This window comes from Xiphophorus maculatus, chromosome 21 (assembly GCF_002775205.1).
Source record: "Xiphophorus maculatus strain JP 163 A chromosome 21, X_maculatus-5.0-male, whole genome shotgun sequence".
Classification (NCBI taxonomy): Eukaryota; Metazoa; Chordata; class Actinopteri; order Cyprinodontiformes; family Poeciliidae; genus Xiphophorus; species Xiphophorus maculatus.
In genome coordinates this window covers 12,477,116-12,495,803 of record NC_036463.1, presented here as the reverse complement: position 1 = coordinate 12,495,803, position 18,688 = coordinate 12,477,116, and the positions used below count along the sequence as shown (strand labels likewise).

The 18,688-nt window shown below is 38.8% G+C and overlaps 2 protein-coding genes across 3 annotated transcripts in view; one reads left to right on the top strand and one right to left on the bottom strand.

Moving 5' to 3' along the window:
- Window positions 1-9,096: 9,096 nt before the first annotated feature.
- Window positions 9,097-14,377, bottom strand: gdap1 (ganglioside induced differentiation associated protein 1). Its single transcript, XM_005797876.2, has 6 exons — window positions 13,819-14,377; window positions 13,365-13,557; window positions 12,474-12,647; window positions 11,298-11,392; window positions 10,386-10,500; window positions 9,097-10,291 (listed from the first exon to the last, which is right to left on the bottom strand). Exons 1-6 carry the CDS (start codon window positions 13,975-13,977, stop codon window positions 9,939-9,941), a joined length of 1,089 nt encoding a protein of 362 aa, XP_005797933.1. The 5' UTR covers window positions 13,978-14,377; the 3' UTR covers window positions 9,097-9,938.
- An 852-nt stretch (window positions 14,378-15,229) lies between these two features.
- The window catches only part of jph1 (junctophilin 1), a 40,899-nt gene continuing 37,440 nt past the window's right edge, over window positions 15,230-18,688 (top strand). Inside the window, exons 1-2 of one of the 2 annotated variants that reach the window (XM_023326306.1) lie at window positions 15,230-15,472; window positions 15,584-16,136. In XM_023326306.1, the coding sequence (XP_023182074.1) occupies window positions 15,758-16,136 (379 nt within the window). In that variant the 5' untranslated portion in view covers window positions 15,230-15,472; window positions 15,584-15,757. The remainder of the gene's footprint in view (window positions 15,473-15,583; window positions 16,137-18,688) is intronic. The other variant, XM_005797875.3, reaches the window with a different exon arrangement.

Genomic DNA, 18,688 nt, shown 5'->3' with positions numbered 1-18,688 from the left:
GGTAACACTTAAACAACACAATATAACTCCAAGTAAATCAAACTTCTGTGAAATCAAACTGTCCACTTAGGAAGCAACACTGATTGACAATCAATTTCACCTGCTGTTGTGCAAATGGAACTTTGTACAGAACAAAGTATTCAATGAGAATATTTCTTTCATTCAGATCTAGGATGTGTTATTTGAGTGTTCCCTTTATTTTTTTGAGCAGTGTATATTGGTCAGTGTTCCAGCTGTTATGGTTCAAAGGCTACTCTAAACAGGAGGGTTTTGCATGTTTCAAGTAAATGCAGGAAGGATGTTTTAGCAACTTATTTTGTCAATCTATCTGGTACATTACTAGTCATCTTTCTTGGTTGTAAATTCAAGATCAAAGATATCAGACAGTAGGAGGAGAGAAATCTTTCCACTGCACTGATGTTAATGGGTTCAGGCTACCCAGGGATAACAGAACGCTAATCCTTCATGGATACAGTCAAATCAATAAAACCGGTCCACCATTTAATACCTCCCTTTGTAGCAATAAAATACTGGGGAGATTCATGGCCAAACAAGAAACTTTAACCGGTTTTATTTTCACTTGACGCAACTCTTTTGTGTCTTTGTTTTAAAGTGAACAGAAAATAAAAAGGCTTTTGAAAAAAACAAATCAAACAGGAATGGGTAAAGACAACTTTAGGATGTCTTCAGGCTCATTTTACATTGCAAGTTTTTTTTTTGTTTTGTTTTTTTTCCAGGAAACATGCTGTTTGTTCATTTACTCTTTCTGTAGCAGTATCTCATGTTATTGGGAAAAGGAGTCCAGAACTGGAAAGGTTTATTATAATTCACCCATAAAGCAAGCCTTGGAAGCAGTTATGAGTATAGCTTTCATAGCAGTCTTTATTTCCTTTGAAATGTTTAGTTTCCTCCTCAGTGTTCTCCACCTTTCAGACAGTTATAAAACAGACAGAGCTTTAATTTTATGGGACGTGTTGTATGGGAATATTTCTCTGGCTGTGAGCCAACTCCACCAAATAAAATCAGCGTTAATGATGTAGAGTAAAATGTAGCCTCCTATGTTTGCGTTTGGCTTGTGTGGGGTTTGGTGGATTGTTCATTCTGAAACAAGTGTTTCTCATTATGTCGAGTATTGTGCTTGGCAGGAGGCTCCACAAATCCTGCCAATGCTTAATCTGCTTTCCAGAGCCTGCCTAGAATACCATATATAGTTTCACCTGTTATCCTGCTCACTGCTTAGAGATAATCCACAAAAGTTTTCATGTGTTTTTTAAATTTTGACATGACGTCATGTCAAACATGACGTCAACTTGTCCGCCAGGTTTGCAAATATTTAACTAATTAAATTTTGATGTTGACATGTTGGCGCAAATGTAGAAAACAATCCTCTGAGCTTACTGGATTGTCTCCAGTGACTTCTACAATTTTGCTGGTCTTTGAGTTCAGACAGAGCTGAACTCCACAAAAAGAGAATGCTATTTTAGATGCAAATAGTAAGAGCATCCATCAAAACTAAAGAAACTGCACTTAATCAGGCCACACTTCAATTTGGAAATTAGATGCTGTGATGGTTGATGCTTCAGAGCTAATAGAACAGGGATCTAGTTAATCTGCAACAAGAATTTCTGGTTAAAGAGAGATTTGCAGCACTCTTTAACCAGATTTATTTATGAAAATAAAAAAACGTATTGGCTCTCTTACAGATGCCATCTGCTTTTGCTTTTTAAAATCACATTTAGATGTTTCAGATTATTAAACAAATTCTAAAATCACACTCTAGAAACAATACAGCATGCCATTTTTAAACATCTCAAGTGTGAAGTACAGAGGTGGCGCCACCATGTTGTGTGGGTATTTTTCTGAGGTTGGAATGGAGCTCTGCAGCAGAGAGGGTATCCAGAGAAATAAAAATGATGTGAAACTATTGAGGCAATGTCTCAAGACATCAGCCAGGAAGTTTAAAGCTTGAGACTCTAATAATACAGTCAAGTTAGTTGCACCCCTCTCCTAAATGTCCTGCAATAATAAGCAGGTACGTCAAATAGATGGATGGATTTCATTGTCGCAGTTTATTGTTATTTAAATAGTACCAATGATTCCCGCTAGCAATATTCAGATTTTATCCATATTCCACACAGCAACTTTTCTCTTCTTAACAGGCATGGTGCAGTGTGGAGCAAAGCAAACAACAATGTCACCTGAAACATTTGGAAAAGTAAGGTTAATTTTAATCACCACAAGCTATTTTCCAACAACTCCAGACATAGAACTTGAAGTTGTGGAAATTTCTCCAAAGGTTATGTCTTCAAAGTAACTCATTTTGTCTGTCTTGTTGGTTTTTAACAGAGACATGGAATTTGTAACACACCGGTATGAGCTCTGCAGCTTTGACCTGTCTCTGTAAATAGAGCATCTCTTTGAAGAAGTGCACATTTAAAGTACTACAAGACTCTTTCAAAGGATTCACGATCAAAGTTAACCTGAGATCCTTGCAGCTCACACGGGCCACGCACAGAACAATTGAACAAAAAAAGATCTTACAGAAACACAGAAAGCACAAATCCCTTTCCAACTGTCCCCACAACTCCCACCAGGAAAAACCTCTTAGCTACTAACAAAAGTCAGATTGTTTTTTTGTGTTGCTTTCCCCCAGGTCAAAGAGGACAAGCTGACTGTGGAGAACAAACTGCACAACTCAGCTGATTTTGATCAATTCAGCAGTTCTTTGTTGTTAGAACAAAAATAATTCATAACATCACAACTGCAGAACAAAAGTAGGCAATCAAAATACAACTAAAAAAATATATATAACATCATTTTGAAAGGGAGATTGCCAGCAGAACCCAACTAGGAACAATGGGCTGCAGAACATGGTTAGCCTCTGGGATTGGCTGATTGAGAACTAGTGCTGGCCAACTGACTTATAATTCAACAAATCAATCAACTATATTGTTTTAAAATCTATATTTGAATCCACTTGCATGCTCAGTATTTATATATTGAATTGTACATTAATCCAAAGTCTGTTGGGTAGTTTTATCCAAACATTGGGTCAAAGGAGCCTCATGATTGTTTATAGACAGCCACAATCTGATCAAATGTCTCTAAATTTCTTTAACAAGCTTAATTTTACCATACTGGGATCATAAAAACATAATAATAATGTGAATATTAGTGGGTTGTGTTCGTGGCATTAACTCATACTAGAAAACAAATGTGTTTACTTAACATAGCATTAGCCTGCTGGGTAAGTTAGCACAAGCCAGCTATGTTCAACAATCATTGTGATCAAAAGATTAGTCAATATTTTATTCAGGCTCATATACTGACATACATTCAAATTGTTGATCAAAACAAGGTTGATGTCACTGTTTTGTAATCATTTGTTGCAGAACAGAAGCAACAAATGTAACTTTTTTTAATATGAATCTCTGATCTTGCCCTGATCCTGCATGGATAAATTGGGTATAGGACATGGCACCCTTGTGTAGCCTGAGCAATTACAGATTTAAATCCTTTTGTTTAGTTTGAAAATCCTCTAACCTAAACCACACACAGACTGCTTGTTCAAACCCATAACATAACCCTACTGAGTTAAATCAACCCAGATATGGAACAATCTATTTAACTCAGGGCTGGAATCTTGTTAGCTTAGCAGTATTTTTCTTAGTTTAGCTTCACTGGATTTCAATCTTTTAGTATCACAGTTATTATCACACGTTACTCTCATCTTCTTCAGTTAACGGTGATAAATGTCACCAAACTGGAACCCAACTGGCCTTGGGTTTCACATTAGCAGAAGATTAATGGATACAGCACAGTTTTGATAATGGCCCAAAAATCTTGGTTCCAAATTTTTGGTTTTATTTTAGGTCTCTTCCTTACCATGACACAAACTCCAAACAATGGCCTGAGACTGGACCCTTTTCACAGTTCAAACCTAAAGTGTGATGCCTATCATATCAAACTAGCAGGCAGTGAACTGATTCCAGAGGAGTTGTCCACATAAGCACTACAGCTTCAGCCTCCAAGTCTTGAAAATTCTGGGAACAACTAGTACAGACTGAGAGCAAAGAGTTCTCCTGGACTGATAATGGACAATGAGTTATGTAGATAAGATGCACCCAGGCCATTCAGGGTTTTTACGCCATGTTTTTGTCTCATTCTGTAGCCCATAAATTGTCCTTTTCAAATGGTTTTATGTTCCTTTCCTGTGCTTTGTGAAGTTGTAAAGTATGAGTTACTATTTCATTATGTTTCAGTGAATTTTTGCTTTATCAAATGTTTTCTTCTGTGAGAATCCTACTTTGTTTATTGTTGCCCTGTTCTGGTTTTGTTTTAGTATTTTAATTTTTTTTAAAGTCATTAGATGTCATCACTAGTCCTTATTTTCAGGTCATGTGTTATTCTGAACTTGAAAAGCTCTGTAAAGATCTTAACTCAGTCTGAAATGGGAAATAAGAAAATCACTTCAAACCACAGGAAACATCGTGTGTCCTCATGTGTCTCCTTTTTTACCAGGAGGTATTCTCGCAAAAGGTGTAAAAGGTTTTTCTTGGTTAATTAAAATAAAGTTATTTTACCTAATTTTATTACCTAGTTATTGAAAAAGTTGAATATAATTTGTAAGGTTATCAATTTATCTTTCTTATTGCGTGCATTTCATTTAAGCAATTGTGATCCAAAAAAATCATGAATGCAATTCACTGAAACTTGCAGAAACCCTTTGCTTTGTGTGTTATCTGTTTGTGTTTGTTTTGGATCTCTGCCCTTGTTAAAAAAAAAACAAAAAAAAAACAAAGATGCTTCACAGCTCAGGAAAAAGATTCAAATCACTTCACACCTTGATGACAGGCCAATTCTAAAAATGCTCACAAGATCTGGTCCTATGTGCAGTTTCCGTTTTGTTTGCAGATAATATTTTGGATTTGCTCCTCAGACATTCAGACCTCATTGCCGGATCAATTCAAGGTGGCAGAAATGTTTTCAAAATGAGTGGCAGGCTTGGTATGTACACTTGCATATTAATATGACAATTTTAGACAAGAATTCTGGTGTTATTTAAAAATGTGCTTTAATATTTGAAAGATAATCTCAGATCTACTGTAATATTGAAACCTATTCTTTAACAGGGATGTTATCCTACATAGAATCAGGTCGTTAACACAATAAAAGGTTTTCAGTGTGTTTGACTTGGCCACATTGAGCCAATTGACCAAAGATTTGTGATGCTCCAAATGGTGCTGGGTATCATCTCTCTGGGCCTACAGTATTTGTACAGGCCACGGTTAAATATTTGAGGAGCACATGTTGGGATGAATGGTGACACAGGATTTCATCATAAAGCCGGGAAGCATGAGTCAGCGGGGGGTCATTTTAACAGTAGTGTCAACATCATGAGATCCCTACTCCGTCCACTTGGCAAACAGTGCATCGCAGACTTTCTGAAAGGTGGGTGCTTTCTGGAAGGGGCCAGTGCTTTCTCAGAACAGTCGAGTCAACACATTTTTGACATTTACTCTCTTTGATTTTACATAGTGGGTCCAAAGAAACTGGAGGGTTAGAAATGAAGCACGTGTAACTTCTGTGCTGCCAGGACATTTTCTTTGTGTCAATATGGAAAGAGCAATGTGCTACATTCTCGGTTTGTATTAAGCAGTCAGAAAATTTATCTCTGGTTTATATCACCATTTCCTTCTGATTCTAAGATTGAGTATTTCTTTACCCACTAAACCCCAGCTGCAAAATGTCTGATGGAAGTTTCCAAGATCTCATCTACTGGGCTGACATGGTGTATCAAGCTGGCCATCAGCTGACCGTTGGGGGGTTTCTGTTTACCCAGCCTGCCTGTCTGTGAACATCCAACACAACTCAAACACGGTCACCTGGCAGTCCACCTGCTGTCCTGTTAGCACGTTCAAATTCAGCTAGAAATCCTGCTTAAGATAAACTAAACTAAGACATTTAAAGTAAAACAATAAGCAGTTTTCACGTTCTCTCTATTCATACATGCATTTCTGGGTTCTTGGGTTTTGTCCCGCAGTACAAAAATGTGCATGTTTGGTTAATTGATCCCTGAAAAATGTCCCAAAGTGCGAGTGTGCAAGTTTCTTTGTCCTGCTCGTCAATGTGCTGCCCTGAAATGAATTGTTGACCTGTTCAGTGTACACCACATTGGCTGCTGGAGATACTCTGCAAGCTGCATTCTGCAAGGATAGAGCAGGGATAGAAAGATGTTGCCCCACCTGCACCACTCACTTTTACTCTCTTATTCCCTGACATTTCAACTTTCTGCCCAGTTTGCTTGAGGTTCTTCCTCTAATTTCTAGCTTTCCATCTCAATCACATAAATTCACCGTAGTGCAAGCCTCTATTGCTACATCCTATGTGTTTGTCTTCTGGGTTTTCCGATGCAACTACCTATTTCCAAAGCAGACACCTGCTCTACTTCTTCTGACACAGACTATCTACCAGAAGGAGCAAAGGGAAAGGGGTTGTGGTCAGAGAAAAGCAAGCTGTTGGATGACAGATCAACAGAGGAAAATGAAAGAGTTGTTGATGCAGACTGCTTTATTTTAACAGGAGAAAAGATGAACATTTCTAATGTTTTTGGTGGTCTGACTGGATGCCAGTCACCATCTCTAACATACACCAAAAAGGTTAGGGAGGATAAATGATGTTTTAGTTGGCCTGGTTACATCCCACAAGTGGTGCAGAAGGACCAGTAAAAACGTCTTAAATGCCACATCATCGGTGTGGACAACCTTCTCCATGATGTCTCTTTTGACACAAAATGTAAGATGGGAGATTGTCCCTCATTTCAAACTGATCTGCCTGTAAGGACATTAATAAGTTCCAAAAAAGTTGCTACTTTGTTTAAAATGAAGGCTCTGAATAACATTGGTGACTTGCCATTTGGTTTTTACCTGCTTCTAAGGTACTCTGCTTAAAGTACCAAGTATTCTGCTCTCGAGCAGAAAATCCAGAAGGTGAATACCAAGCTATCAGTTCCTGACTTTAAGTACAAGCATGCTTGGGGTTATGCAATAGGACAATGGGCCAAAGCACACAAGCAATCCACTTCTGAATAGAGATAGGCACCAGCACCCCTTGCAAACCCACTAGGGATGGGCATGTTTGAAAATGGATGGATAAATAGCCTTTAGCTAATTTAGGAATGTGCTGTTTTAGGGCTATGTCACTATTATGCAAATAAGCTGTTGCTAGCCAAGCTCCCCCAGCTCAATGTTTATATTAGCACCTCAGTGAAAATGGCAATAAGCAGATGCATAGTGGTACAACCACACATCTTTGACTCAGAGTATGTGTTAAGAGTTAGCTTGTGCTAAATGACAATTCATGTCGACACTGAACAACAATACGAAACACACAAGACATAATTTTGTACTTGCATCACAATCATCTGCAGATTTGTAGTGAACGGTAGGACCAGAACCTTACTTCAGTCAAAGTCTTTTGGCAAATCCTGCCATATGCTGTTGGTAGTTTTCAAAGTGACTTGTGCAAACTATAACTTTCACAGGGACATTGCAAGCAAAAATGAAACTAAGCCACGCAGCTCTGTTCTACCTGACTGTGAGAAAATGCATGGACCCATGCTCTGCATTGAAGGCCACAACAAAATATTTTCATTTTCAAGCAGCCAATGCAGAGTTAGCTTAACGTCTTGAATGAAGTGGGTGGAGCTCCATTTGGGTTGCCAGGTGAGGTGCTGGGCTTGGCTTGGGATTGCTAGGTAACAAAATTGTGATGCAACAATTTAGAGATTCTTGAGACAGGTCCTTTTGCAGACTCGCTTAGGCAAAATATTACTTTCAGTTAAAAAATTTGATCCTTTAGTGATTTTTGTTTTATTATTGTTAAGCAGCATCTTTTGCCCCTGCCTGAAAGAACAAACATTAGATTCTCACCTTTGTCAGATGACTATGAGGAAACACTGCCATCTAGTGGATAAAACATGCAATTGCTAGTTTTTGACCACACTGACAAAAAGTATGGATTTTCAAACTGTTGGCTTAGAAAGAAATAAGGGGGCCTGTAATAGGGCCTCTGTTACGTAACTCTAGACCAAAAATGGCATCATTTTGGTTGATACTCAAAAACACTAGCATGATATTCCAATGCTAATGTGCTCGTGTGAGCTAATGTTAAGTTTTTGAGTTTTTTTTCTTGACATCTCAACTCTCATGTGGCTTCGACACGTGTCTGGAATTTCCTTTGACAGCCCCACAGAGCAGCTCCTTGGACACCGAAAAACAAAAACGGCAGATTTTGTTGAAAAGTCCCTGCGTCTGTTCTTATGTGAGGCTGAGCTCACGTGAGGCGGAATCTGAATGGAGGCCATGCGCATGTTAAATGTCAATTTTGTTGAGGTGTGGGGGAGGCTCTGACTGGGTTAAACAGATTACTGTAAATGTTGATCTACAGGGCTTTGCAGGAGTTTTTCACTCATGGTGCTTCACATTTTTTCACCTTATGACCACAAACTTCAAGATCAAGGAAACTATTAAGAAAGGAAAGCAAAGACACCCACTGTGTCTGTGGAAGAACTGCAAAGATCAGCAGCACAGGTGTGTAATGTATGCAAAATTTCAAGGTGTGACATTTCCCTTATTTTTATTTTCTCCTCATGTCATGCACACAAGTTAATCTCCAGTATTCTAGTTTGAATCAAAATAATTCCTGTCTTCACAGACTGAAAAGAGTGCTTGGGGGAACAGCGGGTTGCACTGACGTCAGAAGATCCTGGGTTAAAATCCTAGCCTTTGCATGAAATTTACATGTTCATGCCTGTACATGGATTCCCTCAGGAGGTTAATTGGTCTCTCTTAATCACCATGAACCTCATCCAATGACCACTGGAAACAGGCACCAGACCGCCTGTAACCAATCCTCTATACACAGTTAAGTGAACAATAATTATAGACAGTTATGTGTGGGTCAATCATAAAAAAAAACATGTAATAATTGTAATGTAACAAAAAGAGAATATTTGAAACCATTGTAATAATTTAAGATGCATATATTTTTTAGATGCTCCTCTCAGTGCCAAATGAATGCAAGGTAAAACTTTAACATTGTTTGGAAGTTTATTTGTCAAGACATGTACAGTATATTAGATTAATACCCTGCATATGTACGTTAGGCCCTAAACACATATGCAAGTCTGAAAAACCAACAAAGCTTTCAGAAAGCATGAAGCCATCTGTTTGTACAATTGAAATACAGCGAAGAAAACAAGAAGTCTTTGCGAAATAAAGTGCAAAAACTAGAATATGGGCTTTCAGAGCAGTTTCTATTTAAAATTTCCAACCATGCAAAATTCAGTATAAATCAAACAAGCCCATCTTTGAATAGACATATGTAAATCTTTGAAATAACAGAATTAAAATAAAACATCAGATTGATCATCTTTGAGTTTTTACATTTGAGGAAAAATTTTTAACACTTAAACATAGAATTTCCACTTTTCGTAAAACGTTTTTCATTGCTGCCCAGTCAATATCAACTTGCATTTTATCATATTGTATTTAATATTACATATATACACTGTTCTACTTTAAGGGTTGCCAGGCATAAATGTAGCATTCATGTGCAGCCGTGGCGACTTCAAAGACATTTCAGAGGAAGATCAGTAGAACCTATGAAACCAAGAAGTGATGATCCTTCCATATAACAAAATGCTGGCATACTTAATATAATATTTTTTGCTTAAATGGTAAATGTTCTGTTACATGTAACTGAAACTAGCAAACATCAGATCACAAGTACATACCTTAAATCAGCAGTAATTAAGGATGGATAAAAGTGCTTTGAGCGCAACAGGCAACAGAGACAATAGTGCTGAATAGTTGAGTTACATATAGCAGATCTGTGTAATATGATCAATAATGGTTTAAATCAGTTTAATCCAACTTTCAACTAAAGAGACTGAGCCTCTTCTTCATGTAGAGAAAGGCGAGATATGTAGCTCCCCCAAGAACCCCGACCAGCAGAGTTGTGCCTACTATAACAGGAGCGTTCTTTCTGGCGACTCGGAACGCCGCAGGAAGGACAGCAGAGATCAAGATGTTGTTGACGTGGCCCAGCACCCTCCTGAAGGCCGGCCGCTCCACAACACGCTCATAGTATGTTTCCACGTTGACCCGGCTGCCGTTGCCCCAGTAGCGTCGGGAAAGACCGAGGAACTTCAAGCGGTGCAAGGTGACCGCCAGAGAGACGTCGGCAATGCTAAAAAAGTCTCCGCACAGCCACGATGGTTTGCCTTCCTCTGGAAGATGGAAGATGAAAGACGCATTTAAAAAGAGAAATAAAAAAAAATGTCGATGCTAAATGTTGCTTACAGCGGTTGTTTTCTGACATACCAGGTGTTTCCTCTGCTCTCCTCTGCAATTCTGTCTCCACCTGGTCCATCACACTTTCCAGTTCATCCAGGAGCTTCTTAAGATACTTCATGTTGTCATGGTCAAACAACTTAGACTACAGGGATTAGAAGAAACTTAGAATCCAGAAAAACTACTTGAGCAACTACTTTTTAAGACTCCTGTCCTTCCAACCCAGACAAGGAATTAGACCAGAGGATACTTACTTATAGTTATGTAGCAACCCTGAACATGAGTATCTGGTTTATTTACTTTGGATCAACTTAATTAGATAATTTTTCTACTTTTGTTCTTTCCTTTGGTTTGTTATTTTGTTTATATTTCTTTTTAGTTTATGTAAAGGACTTTGAATTGCCTTGTTGCTGAAAATATGCTATTTAAGTAAAATTACCTTACCTTACTTTACCTAACCTTACAGAGACATTTGATTAGAAATGATTGTGGAAACTATGTACCTTTATTCTACATTGCATATCAACACACGCTGAAAGAAATTACTGCTTGAAATAATCAGTCTGACTCACAAATTCTCCAGTAATGCTCTCACATTGAGATGTTTTAGTTCATATTATTAATTTTAAGGCCAACCAAAGAAGAAATAGTTTCCAAACATTAATGTAAGCTAAGAATGATTTTTTTAGACTTATTCACATCTGGCACATCAAAATCAATAACTAAATGTTTTGAATCTACACTCAATCAAAACTTAAGTGTAGATCAGAACAAATCTCCCCAGCTAATCATAGAACCTCAATTTTTTTTAGTTTAAGTTATGACCGAGTTCAGACATAGTCGAAAAGAAGTAGAATAGAAAAAGTGATTAGTCAAGATGTCTGGTTCTAAATTCCATTTTTGCACATTTGGCTCTTTGCTAATATTGTTATCCCAACTTACCTTCAAACGCCTCTGTTTTGCTACGTAAGCATCTTTAAGCTCCGGGTTCTGCTCAGCCAGTTTTGCCAGCTTCGTCTGCGTGTTTCCAATCTGTGCTGCCAACAACAAACAGCCACAAGCATCATAAGGTGTACTTCAGTGTGCAATCAGTTATTTTTATGAAAAGATTATGCTGATGGAAGGCTCTAGTATTCACGCACAACGAGCCCTTAATGGTGCCTTTGAAATGTTCCTTTTTACAGGTAATTAAAAAATACTAGCAAATATAGAGCAATCTGGCTGCAGTAAAAATTAGCATGTTTGGAGGAGGCAAGGTAAAGCTTTCTGATTAAAGAATATTGTGCTGACTGTCAGTGATAGCAGTGGAAGCGTCATGTTTTGGGTTTGTTTTGCTGCCATTGGCACAGAGGCATTGCACAAAATGGAGGGAGAGGTGATTGAGCACTATCTCAGTGTTTTAACCTAGCCTCAAATCAACATCTACAAGGTTTAACATTTTATCTTGGTGATTGTTTCAATAGGACAATAATCTCAAACACCTCAAAAACAGAAAGTAAACAGTTAAAGTTAACTCTACCAGTTATCCCAAGAATATAGATCACATATCCTGTCAGAATAACACCATAAGTCTGTAACGTGCTAAGGAACCTTCAGTCAAATTTAAACAAGGATATGGATATTCCTATTACATGGTTCTAGAGGAGAGCTGACCATGTGTACATTGTACAAAAATCCATCCCAGAAAAGTCAGACTTATGCATCCACTCTTTGATTTCAAAGTTTATATGTTTTCTGTTGTATGTTTCTTTCAAGCCCTGAAAGAACACAAACAAATAAATCATTAAAAGCCACAGACAGGGACAACATTCATGTTTATGATGAATTTTGTATGTTCAATTTTGACTTAAAGATATCAGTTTTACTCTCAGTCTTTCTGAAATGTTATCAAATAACTTTTTCCCTTGACCCTTTAAATTAATAAGGATTGCAAAAATGTAAATTGCACAGAAAATTAAAAGGAATTGTACAATACAGGATGCAATATATGTAGACAGAGAAATAACAAAAATAAGCAGCAGGAGTTTTGGGCAACCAATGTAATATCCAAGTAAGGAATAACAAATGGCACCTATAGGGTCTAAACCTTAAACTGCTCTGCATCTCGGGTTGCCTTACTTCGTATCGATGCAGCGGCATATGCAGGGATGTGGGAGTCAGCAGTGATCTCAGGATGAAGTATACAGCCGTGCGTGTATGCATCCATGGGCAACGAGTCTAGCAGCTCCCTGTAGTGCTGCACTCTGAGATAGTACCTGCTGCTCTCCTCAGGAACCAGCCTGGGCGTTCCCTCTGGAGACACACAGGCCAAGGAAACAGTAAAAATATGGACATCAAAACAGACTTTAAGAAAAGCCGACATGTTAACACAACAGATATTCAGTCATGAAGCAAAAATCTCTCGTGATTGTTAATATACTGAAGGAAAATTAAGTACATCCTACGATTTCAAAGCTGCCCATTCTGGTCCAAATAATTCATACTTATTCAGCCTTACTAATCTGAACTTAAACATTTGACATGTTCTTAGACAGGCCTTTAGAAGACATGTGTGCAAAAAGGGCAGTTTACAAATGCAATGATGGTATGCTGACAATTGACGATGGTATATTGAAAAGATTCAATGATTAATTATTTTCAAGTTTCAACTTAAGTAATCTCATACTTGCCTGATTTTTTTCATTTGCAGTGCAGAATCTTAAGAGCACGTGGATGAATGCAAACCAAGACAAACATTAAAAGCAAATAAAAAAAACACACACACATGCAGTTTTGAACAAAACTGAACAGAAAAGTGAAAAGTAGACAAATGAACTAAAAGAAGCCAAATATTCTAACACCAGATGCCTTGCTGCTCTCTTTTTCAAACTTATCAGAAAACTACTAAATTAGTAAACCTGGGCATAATTTAATCTTATTAATTAGGCCAAATGCTAAAAAGTTTAAGCGGTATGATTATTATTATTATTATTTTATTTTTTATGTTTTTGCAAAGTAATGTAGTCTTACCATAGCTAAAGTTATCCTCCAGATAATCTATGATCTGTGTTGGATCACAGATGACTTTATCGTTGTGGACCAGAACCGGCACCTCGCCCGCGGGGTTCAGACGCATAAACCACGGCTCGTTGTGTTCACTGAGAGGAAGGCTCACATCATACTCCTCACAGCGCAAACCTTTCTCTGCTATGGCCAGACGCACCTAAATGATAAATGTAAGGGTCAGTAGAGATCTAGGGTCAGCAGAGCCCTTCTCTTTTCATACACCTGAAATAATTTAGTCCAATATGCAACGATTTTAATTAATAAATGTCGCAAAAATACAACTTTGTCCTTTTAATAATGTTTCAAAAATAATTTCGACCCGCGTTGTTCCAGTTTTCATTGCTGCAGCTGTGAATAAATCTATATCAGGGAGCTGTCCACTGACATTTGGTGCTGAAGCTTGATGACACCTACTCACCTTCTGAGAATTGAAGGACTGGGTCCAGTGATACAGCGTTAGTTTTGAGTCATTGTTACGCAACTCTGTGCCACCCTGTTGTTGCGTCTCCTCTTCTGAGCTGGCCTGTATAAGAGCTGCTTTCTCATCTTGGGTTTCAGAGCCGTTTTCCGACGCCATTTTATCTGTTAGTCTTACGAGGGGACAAGAGGATAAGTATTCGCCACGTCAAGGTTCACATTGTTACACCCCCTGCTGGCCAGGCGTGGAACTTGGAATAAAAAGAACACATTTTGTTTTACTTTAATTTTACTCCAGTAAGTAAGTAAGCACCAGCTCAAGTCATTGAGATCAAGGGTACTCTTTAACCTTTTTTTTTGTATTTATAAGTGAACAGAATGCAATTTTACATTGCAAAACTCAAATTTCAGCCATATTACAAATTTTAACAGTATCTGATTCGTTATTGTTCTTCGATCTTGTCCACCAGTGACAGCCAACGAACAGCCAAAAACGTCTCCAGACGAGGCTTGCTTTTCTTAACTGATTTGTTGTTGTTGTTGTTGTTGTTGTTCTGTAATTGACATACAACAAAAGGGGAAAATGCATCACAAACTAATACACACATCTTAAATGTTTCTGTAATGGAAATATAACAGAAAGAAAAATAAACACTTGCAAAGTCGAAAGTTTTCCTAGGCATTTAAAGCACATTCAATGTTCATGAGATGTTTTTTGTTGATTAGGTTACCGGAGAAAAATGCCTCAGAGATAGTTTGCTCCCCACAGCGCTCACTCGGTCATGTTTCTGCTTGAGCAATATGACAAAGATCGTTTGCAACAAGTGTCACGCTCAAATCAAATTGAATCCACAACATTGCATGTATTTTATGGGGGATTTATTTAACAAACTGGGCAGAAGAAAATTTGCATTAAACAGTGATTTATTCTTTTTTAAAACAACAAAAATCTGAACAGTGCGATCTGTATTTTGTGTTTCTTCCCAAAGATATTGTTTTTTAATAGTTTTTAATCATTTATATCCAATAACAATCATTTTACAGCAGAGGGCGCCATATTCCTTTTCTTCTCGATGGCAGTCATCTTGGGCTTTATCAGGCCTACAAAATACTAAATAATTGAGTTGATGGATCCACCTAATTAAAGTTGCCAGTATGATTTCCTTTGATTTTATTTTTGAGTCCCGTTGAAATTGTAATAGATTTAATACCATCAAGCCTTTTTTTTAAGAATGCGCTCTGCTTAGTGCTGTCATCACAATGATACACTCCTATTGTATATTTTTGTACTAGTCCAAAAAAAAAAAAAAAAAGCTATAATCTCATCATTGATAATTACGGTTAAACGCGTTTGTTGGGCGTGCAGCTACTGTCGACATTTACACCTGTGGCCTGCAAGGCGCGTCTTTCAAATGTGACACAAATATAGAGGTGCCTTATTTTGGTAGGGCTGAGGCGTCAAGGCTCTTCAGCCAGGGGTGGTAGCGCGACAGGCAGAGATGAGAGTGGGAGGTCCTCTGTGGCGTGACGTCGCGATTGGCCCGGTGCCTTTTTCTTCAGCAGGGTCTCCATACCTCTCTCTCTCTCTCTGTGATCAGTGGGCGAGAGGGGGGAGACGAGCAACACACAGCGGAGAATCCGGGTGTGCGCCTCCGGTAAATGACTCCCACCATTCATACCTTTACTCTTGCCATTACGCATGCCATTTGTATTACATATCGGTGTCTGGGTTTTCTCATCCTCTCTGATTTCTCGCTCCTCTCTAGTCATCATCATTATCATCATCCTGCTTGCCATCGTCCTTTTCCATCACAGCGCCAGTTCTGGAACAGCCCACTTCGGTCCTGGAGACGCCCGAGTCTGCAGTAGCAGCAGCAGCAGCAGCAGCAGCAGCAACAGCAGCGCGATCTGCGTTTTTCCCTCCCCAGCCTTTTATCTGAATGACGGGCGGAAGGTTTGACTTCGACGACGGTGGTACTTACTGCGGGGGGTGGGAGGATGGCAAAGCCCACGGGCACGGCATCTGCACCGGACCCAAGGGCCAGGGCGAATACGCCGGGTCCTGGTCGCACGGCTTCGAGATCGTAGGGGTGTACACCTGGCCAAGCGGGAATACCTACAAGGGCTACTGGTCCCAGGGGAAGCGGCACGGGCTCGGCGTGGAGAATAAAGGCAGGTGGATCTATCGAGGAGAGTGGAGTCACGGCTTTAAGGGTCGCTACGGGGTCCGGCAAAGCCACAACACACCTGCCAGATACGAAGGGACCTGGAGTAACGGGCTGCAGGATGGATATGGGGTCGAAACGTACGGCGATGGCGGTAAGAACCCACAAGCCTCCTTGTGGCTTTAACACATCATGTGTTCTGCAGCTTGTGTGTAGGTTGCTCAGACTCAAACCAAGAGAAGTTGTAATAGGCTACATGTTTGTGTAAATCTTCATCGGATGTGAGCTGAGATTGCGCGCTTCACTCTGCGGCCAAGAGCAAAATCCGCTCCTATGCCCCCCATGAGTTTTTAAACTCATGTCTTTTGCGGCCTCCTTTAAAAAAAAAATAGAAGTGCATCTCATTTGGCAACTACCGGTTGCTCCTCGCAGGCAGTGGGAGGAGTGAGACTCCTCTTCAGTGGCACCATGCCTGATGAAGATGGAGATTGGACATCAAAGCAAATCAGCCCACTTAAAGCATAGTCTGAATATAAATGGTCTCCCTGTTATTCTCTTATTGAATATTCTATGTGGAACCATATCCCCAGCCAGCATGTACTTATGGGGCCCCATATTGACTCTGCTTAGGCTGAACTGGTATAATTTTCAGGGACTCAGAATGGGTTTCTTCTATGAGAAAGCATTTTGAACCTTTTGTAGATCTCTAAAATATACTTAGAAAATCAGCTGATTTAGCCAATGTATGTAGTATAATCTCTGTGGGTGCCACTTTTTACCTGTTCAGTTGACCTATATGAAATCTGTTTAAGAAATCAACTGTAGGTCATAAATGATCCACAGTTAATTCTGCTTGAGGCCCATTTATAAGTCAATTTCCTTCCAGTACAGGCCCCATATGGGAACGTTGGTTGGGGTTTTGGGAACACCCTTGTCTTATGGGGTCTGTTTGGGCCTAAGCTTAATTCAGTTTGAGGGCTGACTTCCAGCCAAATCCACAGTAATTATTACAGATTTGAGAGCTGAGCAAGCCCAAGGTATAAGAAAACTAACCAGCTGTTGAAGATCGCCCAAACTAACAAGATGCCCCCTAGAGGTCATAAATCCAGATTACAAATCTAAAAGAATGCCAAAAAATATATTAATTTATTATGTGAAACAAGTGCATTGGAGAAGGATGGTGTAAAGCCCATAAAAAATTAAACTCATGCATATTGAGTAATTTGTAAAATTAAACACACCATGTTTTGAACTCTGTTGAGTGGGTTTTAAACTTCACCTCTCTACAAAAAATAACCGAGTTGCACTGCACACATGAAGGCAAGCTAAAATTAGCATCCTAGACATGGACAAGTTGCTGCTTTCAACATACACCAAGGTTATGAAAAGTAAAATATGTTACAGTTTTCTTAATGTAATGCCAAAGTACCATAAGAATATGGTACTTTACTTTTTTGTATGTACAGTACAGACCAAAAGTTTGGACACACCTTCTAATTCAATGGGTTTTCTTTATTTTCATGACTATTTATAAGGTAAGAAATCCCACTTATTAACCTGACAGGGCACAACTATGAAGTGAAAACCATTTCAGGTGACTACCTCTTGAAGCTCATCAAGAAAATGCAGAGTGTGTGCAAAGCAGTAATCACAGCAAAAGGTTGCTACATTGAAGAAACTAGAATATAAGGGGTATTTTCAGTTGTTTTGCACTTTTTTGTTTAGTGCATATTTCCACATGTGTTATTCATAGTTTTGATGCCTTCAGTGTGAATCTACAATGTCAATAGTCATGAAAATAAAGGAAACTCATTGAATTAAAAGGTGTGTCCAAACTTTTGGTCTGTACTGTAAATGAAACTAATCAAATCATAATTAAATTATATAATTATTATATTTTATTTTCTTCAAGATTTTTATACTGTGGGACAATGAGAATCATTTACAAGCAGCACACCTGTGGTTAAGACAAAAAACAATTCATGTACATATACCATCAGGTTTGACAACATATATAATGTTTAGTGTATAATCCATGAGTAAATACCTCTCATACACTAGACGACTGTCATTTTCTTACTAAATACAGCGTCTTCTTAGTATTGTTACTTATCATTTTTTTTCTCGCTGTGAGACATCCAAGACACTGGAGGATTTGTTATCTACTCTTAAGTAAGGCCTCATGGTGCAGAATAAATGCTTTACATATGATTGTTGCAGATTGCTGGGCTCGGTAAATCAGCTGATCCTAGAGGATCTACTCAACATCTGGCTGTCTGACCCTGTTGCATCCTGATAACTTGATCTGCAGGGTTACCAAATTGGACTGCAGTGCGGAGCCAGCCTGTTAATCACACTGTTTATCCATCTAAATTCCCGCTCAGGCCAGTGTAGCTTTTCTTCCCCCCTTTTTTGTTAATATGTGACCATAGCAGCTTATTTCATTGTGTTGCGAAATGAGATTGGCGCAGCGTATTAATTAGGATCAGGATTGTAATGTGATGCTTTGAAGAAGCTACAGAAGACCTGCACATGCTCAGCAGCGCTGAATAGGAATAATAAAGTATTCCTCTTATTATGTGACTCATAGCAATTCCCTGTCGTCACAGGCAAGCAGAAGTGAATTTGCGTATCGTCAGTGAGGAGAGTTAGTCGCTGCCTGAAAACATAATCCTACCCAAGTGATTCTTGTTTATACCAAGTGAT